This window comes from Anomalospiza imberbis, unplaced genomic scaffold (genome assembly GCF_031753505.1).
Source record: "Anomalospiza imberbis isolate Cuckoo-Finch-1a 21T00152 unplaced genomic scaffold, ASM3175350v1 scaffold_213, whole genome shotgun sequence".
Classification (NCBI taxonomy): domain Eukaryota; kingdom Metazoa; phylum Chordata; class Aves; order Passeriformes; family Viduidae; genus Anomalospiza; species Anomalospiza imberbis.
In genome coordinates this window covers 32,359-43,436 of record NW_027099846.1, presented here as the reverse complement: position 1 = coordinate 43,436, position 11,078 = coordinate 32,359, and the positions used below count along the sequence as shown (strand labels likewise).

The 11,078-nt window shown below is 52.3% G+C and overlaps 1 protein-coding gene across 1 annotated transcript; it reads left to right on the top strand.

Annotated features, from left to right (window-relative positions):
- Positions 1-6,411: 6,411 nt before the first annotated feature.
- LOC137466447 (serine/threonine-protein kinase PAK 3-like) lies at positions 6,412-10,669 on the top strand. Its single transcript, XM_068178171.1, has 6 exons — positions 6,412-6,798; positions 7,302-7,414; positions 7,879-7,996; positions 8,656-9,383; positions 9,969-10,106; positions 10,496-10,669. Exons 1-4 carry the CDS (start codon positions 6,562-6,564, stop codon positions 8,914-8,916), a joined length of 729 nt encoding a protein of 242 aa, XP_068034272.1. The 5' UTR covers positions 6,412-6,561; the 3' UTR covers positions 8,917-9,383; positions 9,969-10,106; positions 10,496-10,669.
- Positions 10,670-11,078: the final 409 nt, after the last annotated feature.

Genomic DNA, 11,078 nt, shown 5'->3' with positions numbered 1-11,078 from the left:
AGCCTGCTCATTGTGCCAGTTAAAATGTAAGGCCCCAGAAACGTTGCTCTATGGGACACTTTAAAAGGACTTAAACTTGTTCACGTACTCGGACGTAGAAAAGCAGGAGAAATACTGACAAGACGTTCTCAAGAGGTCGGAATGACAAAAATAATCTTCACTGGCAACTTCTGAAAATCAGAGAACTTTGGCAAAAAATTTAGAGCGGGATTCAATCCACATGAAACGTTCCATCAAGCATTAACTTAGCCCATTCAACTTCACAAACTCCAAGCCTGTTAGATTTTAAGTTACTCAAAAATCTGAGAGGATGGAATTGGAAGAATAAAGGGGAAGAGAGAAGGAGAGAAAATACCTAGAAAAGAACCAACATAGCTACCAATCCTGGTTCCAGTGGTGTTCAGCTGATAGAATTCCAAGAGGAGGTAGGGCCAAGACATGTGGTTGCCATGTCTCGGGAGTTAAATACCCTTTGGCTTTCCTGGGGCCTTCCCCAACATGGGGCTCCCACTCACCCGGCCTTTTAGGAGCTGAGTTAGGGGTTCCAGACACAGGTGTGGAGCGTTGCCTCTGCTGTGCCAGGGATCAGCGGCCACTGCTGGGCTGGGATACAGGCCTGGCAGTGTGGGGTGGGCAGAGTAGGGCATCACCTCACCAGAGCAAGGCTTGGTCTGCCCCTTTCCCCGCATACAAGCACCTGAAATGTTTTGAGCCAGCAATCTCTAGCCTCTCACCACAAGGTTTCCGGGTTCCTGTGCTTCTTGGCTGTCAAGACTCCAAAGATTTGTGGCTGGATATTAAGAAACCTGCACTTTTATTATCTTTATCCAAAAGAGGCAGCATGAGGCTTGTTTGTTCTTTCTAAGACCTTCCCTCCTTTCTGTGTCCTCATCCTGAGATAGTCCTTGTAACGCCTCTCCTCTCTCCCCTTCTCCACGACAATGGAGGGGAACAACGGAAAAACCAATCTATGAGAGGCAAAAAATGTTAGAGTTACAATGTAGTAAGGAAAAAAAAAAAAAAAAAAAGCAGTATACAACAGGAAGAAGAAAATTGTGCAAAAGAGGTAATGGCTTAAGCGACAAAGGTGAAGTGTCACATGGGGCGCCTGGAACAAAGACAAGATGGCGAGGGCTTACAGAATGATTCTGATGGTAGATGGGGGCTGCTGGTGCTGCCTGGAGCAGCTGTGGACCTGCAGTGGCAGTTTCCTGCTCCCTCTCTGCAGCAGTGATGGTGGCAGCGGCGATGGTGACGGATGTCTCTCCCTGCAGAGCTCTGTTTGGTACTGCCGCTACCATCAGTCCACCATGCTGGGCGTGTGCATGGGAATCAGCTCTGCCGCTTCACTGCCTCTTCCTCCCACCCTGCTGGGCTCCGTTTGGCTTGGCTGGGCTCCCTTTTGGCTTGGCTGAACTCACTTGGTATCAGTGTCACCACTCTGGGTTGCCTTGTTCTGCTGGAGCGGAAATACAGTCCCAGATGCCACCCTGGCCCTGATGGTTTCAGCCATGTGTCAGAGCTGTCACTTCTGTGCCACCCATCTCAGCCCCGTGTCCTAAGAAATACTGTGGAAGGACAAAACTGGAGGGGTGGGGTTGAGGGGGGAAACGGTGGTGGTGCTTTGGTGCCATGGCCTCTGTGCTAGAGGGAGCCAGACAGAAGGATCCCCCTTGCATTTCCGGTCATGGCATTTCCCTGCTGAAATCCTACTGTGGCTATGATGTACAATGTTTGGAAGAAATAGTGCTGAAAGATCCATGACCTCGTCTCTGTAGCTAGGAGAAAGCTCTAAATGCAATTAAAGCAGTGCTTCTCCTTGTTTGCTGCTTTCAAGAGCTGAGGAAGGTCCAGGTGGAACATTATTGGCCAGAAGCATTGGTGGCCAAAGACCACTAGCGTGGTTCCTCACATCCTGGTCCCTTCTCAGTGCTCAGCTTCTCGGTGTGGGCTACAGGGGCTTAGTGTGTTCTTGGAGTTACTCTTAGATGCCTTGAGCAGCAGGTTCTGGACTAGGAGGGCTTTTTGTGTTGCTTTGTAGCAGAGGAGAGCTTTGCAGGCTTTTTTTTGCCTGAGCTGTAGAGAAGGCCTGGTTCTATGCATGAATTCACAAACCAGCCTAGGGTGGCTGCTATTGTGATGTCAGCGGCCGCATCCCAGCGTTGTCAAGGCAAAGTTGCTGTGCCGAGGCCCGGAAGGGCTCAGTGCGCAGAGCAGCTCTGTGGCACGCTCGCTGCAGGCGGAACCTGCTGATCGCCGAGGTCTCTGCCAGCAGGACTCTTGAGTATTTTTGTTTCTTCCCCACAGGCGTTGTCTGGTGCAGACTTGAGCAGCACTGCTCGAGCCATGGAGAGGGTGTGTGCTGCAGTTTGCACGGCTTTCTCCTTGGCTTATTCTGGGTACTTTTTCACCCACCTGGCACGTAAGTGGACTGTTTTGTTCAGTGCGGCATATGGAAACCAAAATGCCACCAAGAGGCCTTTAGTTGGGTAAAGCTGCTGTCAACAGCTGCAGCTAAGAAGGGGGTGTCTCTAGCCAGTGGGGCGTGGGGCAGCATTTGTAATGTAGCCTGCAGGGGTTCCGCTCCTCCTGTGGCATAGCCTGTGGCAATGGAGTCTGGAATCTCCCCAGTTTGCTGGCTCAAGCAAGACAACTTCCAAGATAGGAAGACTGGGAGAGCTTGACAGGAGTCCTTGTGAAAGCTGTGCGCTGCTCTCCAGGACTGAGGGAAAGTCCCTCAGTTCAAGTCTTCTTGTCTGCATTCCCTCATCCCAGGACGTGCCTGTGGAACTTGACACTTCCTGCGTGCTAGAAGAGCCATTTGTTCTGTGATGAAACCACAGACTCAGCTTGGAAAAGGCCTCTGAGATAGACATTTCAGAGGAGTTCTTGTGTGCTGCTGAACCCAGGAGCTGTTCCTGTGCTGTGTCACCACAGAACTGCCACCATGGTTAAGGGGGACTTGGGCAAAGCTATTTTGGGGAAAGGCTTTCAGTAAGCCCATGGCAATTGCTGCATGCAATCTCTTCAGAAAACTGAAGTACAGGAAAGAGAGGAGCTGTAGCTCCTGCTGGATGGGGTGGGGCAGAAGCTGTAATGCCTAGTACAGAACCACTCGGACTTTCTCAGTCTCAAGTTTCTATGGGTTGAGTGGCCAAAGAGGACAGAAGGTAGACACGAGGCAGTGGTTTGTGCTGTTGTCTTGCTTGCTGTGTGACACAAGGCTTGCTGCTGGAGTGACGTAGTGAAAACAGAATGATCTGTCTTTGGGTTGGTGACTTTCTGGTAGGCTTGCCCAGCACAGGCAGTTTTCTTACAGCATCTGGTTCTTTTTCCCTTGTGTGTTGCAGGTCACGTCACCCGTGCCTGGAGAGAATCCGGTCCTTGGGTGAGTGGGAAAGGAGCCTTTGGCGTTGGTAGCTTTTGACAATTGTGGAGCAAGCTGTGAGCTGGGCCTGTTGCAGTCCAGCGCCAGCCTGCTTGGATGAATGGAAGTACAGTGCAGGCTCTTCGCAGAAGCAGCAGCAGCAGCAGCAGCAGTAGCAGCTGCAGGAGGAGTTGGATCCCGGGCTGTTTCCTTCAGTTCCTTTTCAGAGCTTTTAAGCAGCTGAAAGTGGGGTTGCTTGGTGCTTTAAGCCATGATGGAATTTCTCCTGTAGAAGAGAGTGCAGTCCCATCGAATTGGCCCATTCTACTTGAGTTTGAACAACTTAGAATGCCATTTCTGTGCAGATGATTTCTCCTTAGTGCATCTGGCTCTAGAGCTGAATATAAAGAAGGTTACCAGTCCCTCACACTGCTGTCTGTCTGCAGAGCCCAAAACCAACCTGTGAGCCTCCTCTGGCTGCACGTCTTCCTGAAGAAGAGGCCGAAGGGGAGGAAGATTCCCACCAAAGTGCACCTGCTGCCACTGCAGGGCCTGAGCATCCAGCATCAGTAAGTGGCACCTCTGGGTAGTCCTGTGGCTGGAACAAAGCATAGCTGCAAGTTTCTGGTCAGACAGCACCTCCCGTGCCTGGCTGAAGATGCTGAGGGCTGGAATCCTTCCAGCTCTTCCAGAGCACTTCCCCCAGCCTGTGAGGCCTGGAAAAGGGGTGTGGAACTTGGACGCTTAGGCATCGCTTTCCTACTGTTCTGACAGGGGCTGTGAATTTGTCTTAGCCAGAGACAAGAGGTAGCATTAGGATGTCTTGGGATGCTCCTGGGGTACAAGTGAAGCCCTTTGTGCCCAGTGGCTGTGCAGGCTCCTTGTCCCCAGTGAAGAGAGCAGTGCAAAGATGCAGTTCACAGCCTTGCAGGATATGAGGAGACACTGTCCCCAGGAGGGACCAGGCCCTCCCCACAGAACAGCTAAAGTCAGTCAGTAGCTAAAGGAACAGCTGAGTTGCAGCGGGGCCTGTAGCTGAAAATACCGAAGGTTCTGAATGACAGGTTCTTTCCTGACCCTCATGCTGCTGTCTGCCCACAGAGCACAGGGGCAGCGTCAGCACCTGCTCTGGCTGCCTCTGCACCCGAGGAAGAGGCTGAAGAGGAGGAATCCGCTGCCAATGAACCTGCCCCTGCTGTCAGCCTGCGGCCTGAGCAGCCCACGTCAGTAAGTGCCTGTTTTGGCTAGCAGTGTCTTTGGTGTCATTTTGTCCATCATGTAAAAGCAGCCTTTGGATTTTGCGCCTTGAGCTGGAGAAGTGGGCTGCGAAAGCTGAGAGGTGAAGAGCCCTGGGTGTGGCCAGCAGCGTCTTCCTAGGAGCTTGCATTTGAAATGGGATCGGAGGGGCACCTCCGACGTGCAGGCATGTTTGTGACCCAAATGAATTTCTTGTCCCAGAGCTCCACCTCCTGTGTCCTGGTACCTGCACGAGCTGCAGCTGAAGGCCCTGAAGAAGCCTCCAGTCCCCAAGCTGGAAACTCAAGCCTGAGCAGCTCGTGCACCTGGAGCACGACTAGTTCCTCTGGCAGCAGCTGGAGCACGACTGGTTCCTCTGGCAGCAGAGAGCAGCTGGGAGAGAGGACAGAGGACAAGTGCCTGGCCATGCTGAGTATGTGCTTTGTGATCCTTGTCCGCCGGAGCAGTGCCTTGTGTGTGCGCGTGTCAGCAAGAGCTGTCCCACCTCCTGCTCCTCCTCAGCTGAGTGCCAGGTCCTGTGGCCTCCACACAGGACCTGCTGTTGTGCTTTGAGGTGGTGAGGGGTCCCTGGGGTGTTGCTCCTGCCTCTGAGGGCAGCTGGGCCTGGTTTGGCTTTGCCTGAGCTTCCCTCTATGCCAAAAAGAAAACAGAGGTTGTTTCTGGCTGAGCAGGAGGCTGTGACCTAGCGAATGAGTAGGCCTCAAGGAGCTCCTGTGGGGCCCAGCTCCTGTGGGGCACAGCCAAGGTCATCTTCAGAACTTAGCCTGGCCTAAAGGCTGAGGGACCTCATTCCTGAGGCCCATCACAGTAGGGTATAACATAAGCTGCTGCTCTTGAAAGGCAGAGGGGCATTGTTTAGGCAAAGTCCTGCTTAAAGCTGGAGATCTCGGCTCTGCTGGAAGCACTTTGCAATATTCTTCCTGTTCTGGAAAGGGCAGCTGTTGATAAGAATTGATTCCAGAACCCAAGATGCCTTGGATGTTTGCAAGGATGAAAGCTTTTGTTGAATGTCACAGAGTGTTCATGGCCAAGAACAGAAAGGTTTTGTTTTTCCTGCTGCCCTTAATGTTTGTAGACAACAATCACTTCTCCTGGTTGCAGTTTTCTGATCCCTGTCTCCTCTGACTGTTTCTCGATGTGCTTAGATTTTAGTGTAGACTTCTAGTTTTGGGCAGGCCATCTGTGCTGCAGGGCTGCTTGTCTTGCTGCTGTTGTTTTTGAGGTGGTGGTGGTGGTGGTGGTGGTGGTTGTGGTGGTGGTGGTGTTTCCAGGCTGACTGAGTTGAAAGGGCAGAGTGTCCCAGACAGTGGGGCTGCCTTTCTGATCTGCTGCAGGGTGGGACCTCTTCTGAAGTGAACATCTTTCCTTGGGATTTTTAGAGAGATGCTGGTGAGCGAGGGAGATCCTGAGGCTAAGTACACAGAACTGGAAACGATTGGAAAAGGGTGAGTGCAGCCACAGCTCCTTCTTCACAGCGGGGGGCGGTGCGTTTTGCTGGTGTCACACCTCCCCAGAGTGACAGCAGGCAAGCTCCAAAGCTGTTCAGACACTGCGTTAAGATGATGCCTGATGATCTCTAAGTACTGGTCAGCATTTATAGCTGAAGTGGCCAGAAAAGTAGAGCCCTTCCTGTGTCTGGTGCACCAAAGAGAAGCAGCTGCCAATGGCTCTGGACCCAGAACACAGCCGTCTAAGGATCCTCTATTTTGAGTACTTCTCCATTTGTGTGCGCAACAGTGGAAGCCTTTGCCTGCTCCAGCTGTGGCTGCAGGCGGTGGCTGGACACTATTTTCCTTGGAAGCTGGAGAAAGGATCTGTGTCTGGAGGCTTTCCTCCAATGGCTCTTACATGGCTTCAGACTTCTCAGAAGGCCTGAGTGGTGGTGCTTGAATTTGGCAGATAGACTCCAAGGAGAGGTGTGAGAAGGCCGAACCGGCATGTGCCTGGAAAAATCCCACACATGCACAGATACAGAAAGAGAAAAGGGAGAAAAGACCCAGACGAGAATCTGTCGTGTTCCATTTACTGTTTGCCCCGGGACTTTTTTTCCGCGGTTGGACCGCGGTGTCCTGCACTTGCAGGGACTAAAGGACTTCTTCTTTCTCTGCTGCTCTTTTGTTTCTAGGGGTTTTGGCACGGTGTGCATGGCAGTGGAGACTGCCACAGGAGAAGAGGTAAGCGTCAAGCAGCGCCACAGCTTCTGCAGTGCTGTTTTAGGACGGCATTTTATCTGTCATGTCTGCATGTCATGTCTTGCTTTGTTCTTGTGCAATGGAGAATGCCAGTGGTTGCTGGAGTAATGATCAAGCCCCCTAGAAGTGCCAAAGGTTTCCCAGCAGTTTTGCTCCATTCTTACTGGCACAAAATGGCTTCCTGCTTGCAAGGGGTGTGTGAATGAAAATGGGGATGATAAAGTAAGGCCCTGGGGGAAGACTGTGGGCACAGCCTGTGTTGTTAGAGCTTTGCGGTGGAGAGCTTAGACCATGTTTCTCCCAGGTTTACAAGGCAAAGGGTATCTGGCTCTTTGTCCTGGGAGGTGCCCAAGCAAGCGGTCTGATGTCCAGCCACAAGGCGGTTTGGCCCAGCCCAGCTCCATCATCCCATAATCACTGTCTCCGTCTTCCCCTTGTGGTCCTGCGCCACAGACTTTGGTTCACGGTTTTCCATGTCGTTGTAGGTGGCCATAAAGAAAATTAGTCTCCTGGAAGAGAGCAGCAGTGAACTGTGCCTGAATGAAATCCAGGTCATGCGTGGCAATAAGAACGCCAATCTTGTGACCTTTCTAGACAGGTGAGTGGTTCTGCTGTTCTGCCATGAAAGGTCATCCACATCCTGCAAGGCAGCGGTTCAACCGCTGGCAGAGGATGGAGCTGACAGAGGATGGAGCTGTTAATTCCTGTTTCTGGACTGATCGACAGTGTCTTGGGAGGAGATTGCATTGGGGCTGCATTAATCTTTGCTGGCATACCTAGTTTGACGTGTGCTTTCAAAGAGCGGACTTGGCCCTGTCTTTCTTGAGCCAACAGCCTCAAAGTTCCTGTCCTCTCTCCACATTGTTTTGTTTGGTTTGGCATTTGATTTTTTTTCCCACGGGTCTTATGTGCTGACAAAACACTGTAGATTGAGTTCAAGCCCTGGAGAGCTTAGCGAATGATTATTGACTTCCTCCTGTCTTCTTCTGAGAGAGACACGGGAAGGAGAATCCATCAGGAAGTGCACGCATTCATCTCCAGGCTGTTGTTTCCTCCCTTCAGCTACCTGGTGGACGAGGAAGTCTGGCTGGTGATGGAGTACATGGACGGAGGTTCTTTACACGATGTCATTAGGGAGATTCGTATGGCAGAAGGAGAGATAGCAGCTGTCTCTCGGGAGGTAAGGGATGGCGCTTGTGCTTCCCACAGCTTGGTCGGGATGGTCCTTCCAAATGGGTGATAAGGAGAGGAGAGATTTCACCTTCCGAGCTTCCTTTCTGCCTTTCTCTTATAACTGGCAGTAGCAAGAGCATCGGAAGTGCCTGCCAGTGTCCCTGCCCTTCTTCTAGGGTGTTTGTCTTTGCCTCTCTAAACACTTGCCTGGAGCCTGTGTGCGCTGCGTTCCTTCCCATTCCTTCCGCATTCCTTCCTAAGAGCAAAGGTGCTGCTGGCACCATGTCAAGCAAGTGGCAAAGACAAAGAGATACTCGCAGGACTCTCACAGAGCTCAGCCTGAAAGGAGAGCCTGGCAGCCAACGTGGTGTTGGCAAAAGCAGCCACTGTTGTCTGGCTGGAGAGAGTACAGCCACGGCAGCAGTGCTTCTTGAGTCTGTGTTTGCAGGGCACTGGCCAGAGGAACAATTGCCCTTTCTCTTTCAAAAGCAAACACACCCGCACTTAGAAAAGCACTGCTGTCCTCGTGTTGGAGCAGCAGGCTCTGCTGCCTTTGCCAGCAGCCTGTCTTGCCATGGCTCACCATCTCCCAGGAAGTCAGATGTGCCACTTCCCTGCTTGTGGGACGAAATCCACTTAGGCTCGTGTTGCTTTTTCCTCTCTCAGTGCCTGCAAGGCCTGGATTTCCTTCACTCCAAGCAAGTGATCCACCGAGACGTCAAAAGCCACAACATTCTCCTGGGCTTGGACGGATCTGTCAAGTTGGGTGGGTGTTGTTGGCCAGGCTCAGCCGTGGCGGGCTGCGGTGTGGGGCTGCCTTTGGGTGACTGCCGGTTCCCTGATGCCCGTGGCAGTGCAGGCTGCCCTGCTGTGAGCGCAGAGCACAGCCACAAGGCGCAGGGAGGTGTTGCTGGGAAGAAGGGGTAGGGGGTGCCTTTGGCTTGTGTGTGATCCTTCCCAAGCAAGGCAGTTGCAGTCTAATAGCTTCAGGGGACTAAAAGCCACTGCCTGAAACTGGGGGCTTTTGCTAAGTGGCCAATTCCGTATTTCCTCGGCTGCAGGCCTGAGGAATGGCAGCAGGGCCCCTTTGCAGCTGGGATTCCACACTGCCTTCTTGGACATTGGTACCGTGGGGAATTCTTTTGTTGGCTTCCCTAATTCACGCTGGCTTGATCAGAATGGTTTTTTTCTCCTCAGCTGACTTTGGCCTTTCTGCTCAGCTCACCGCTGAGCAGAGCAAACGGAGATCGGCTGTTGGGACAACTTACTGGATGGCGCCAGAAATTTTCAGCAGGAAGCCCTATGGCCCCAAAGTGGACATCTGGTCCTTTGGCATTGTGGGGATGGAGATGGTGGAAGGAGCGCCTCCTTACCTGATGATGACCTCCCGCACGGTACGCTGCAACTACTCTCAGATTCTGCTGTCACTCGGACAAAATCTGCTCCCATTCTTCTGCTTGGGAAGCTTGCTAGCAGCTGAAAATGACGGGTTCCAGGCTGCATAGTCTCTCGTGCTTCTTGTCCAGATTATCCCCTTGGCATTTGATCACGAACTGCACCAAAACCTCACGATGCCTTTTGCTTGATGGAAGCTTTGCCTAAGGGAGCAGTGAGCAGTGCTGAGCTGCATTTGATGGAATAATCCTTGGAAATAGTAGAGTTAGATAAAAGTCTGTCTTCCGCATCGCCTGTAGAGCTGGTGTCAGTGCTCAGAGAAGCAAAGGGTGCTTTTGCTGATGGAGTTGCTCCTAATTCCATCAGCCAATGAAATCAGGGGCCAAGGCAAGAGCCTTTGCATATTGGACTGGCTATGGCTGCCTCGGGCTTTGGGTTCTTTTAGTAGGGGCAGGAAAGGTATCTGCCACCCTCGGGCAGGGAGTAAAGAGCCACTGGAGAGCGGAGCTTGTCCGGTGGGGTCTGTGTGAGCAGTTTGGGGTGTGAAAGAGGCAGGTAGAGCGTGGCATTTCCTTCTGCTCTAGGTTCAACAGCTGATAAGCACCAGGGGCAGCCCGAAGCTGCAGAACCCCAGGCAACAGTCCGCTTGGTTGCGAGACTTTCTGCACTGCTGCCTGGAGACGGACGAGGACAGGCGCTGGTCTGCCCAGGAACTTCTGCAGGTAAAAGGCAAAGCGGCTGCCGGATGCGCCAGCCACCCACTGCCAGGGGCTCCTCATCTGCTCAAGTCCAAGGCCTTGGATGGGCCCTGCTCCTAAGAATCTCCAGTCTGGGGGGCTTTTCAAAGGAAAAGAGAGGAGAATCCTGGCCTAGGATGGGTTGGAAGGAGCCTTTCAAGGTCACCTAGACCAAATCTCCTTCAGCTGAAGACATCTGAATTAATGGATTTGTGGGATTGGGAGCCATGTTGGCCCCATGTAGCAAGGTCCTGGATGTGGAGACAGAGGTGCACAGAATGCCCTCCTTTCTGTATCTTTCTTGTTGCCAGAGAAAGCCTGTTTCAGCCTGTGAGGTAAGTAGAAATTAATTTCTTCTTTTTCTCTTTGGGCAGCATCCGTTTGTAACCTCCGCCGAGCCGACCTCCAGCCTGACGCCTCTGATCGTGGCAACGCAGCAGTTTATGGCCGAGAGGAGATACTAGCCCTGGAAGAGGCCGTAGTTGTTTATTCTAGTTCCTAGTTCCTAGTTTCTAGCTCGTAGTTTGTAGTTTGTTTAGACTGATAGTGGAAATAAATAGGATAATAAATAAAACCTTCACTGTGTTGGAAGCTTCCCTTTGTTCTCACCCTGTCATTAAGGTCTAAATTTGCTTCGGAATGGTCAGGTGTTTCTTAAATGTGGGAAGAGCCATAGATGGGGTTTGTGGCATGGATTGGAAGCGGGCAGAAGTCTTGTGGCTTTGTTGCCGCCAGGCACAACCTGTTGTGGAGAGACAGGCTTGCAGCTGTGACTAGAGGAGCAGAGTGGGGCAAAACGGAGCAGAGCAGTGGTGTCACTGCTGGGGTTGCTGCTGTGGCTGTGGTTGCGCTGCAGCTCTTGGGAAAGGTTGGGAGTGTCTGTGTTGCTGTGGGCAGAGGGGGAGGGAGCCTGGCTTCTCCACAGGCTCAGGCACAGGTGAGTGTCCAGTGGGAAGG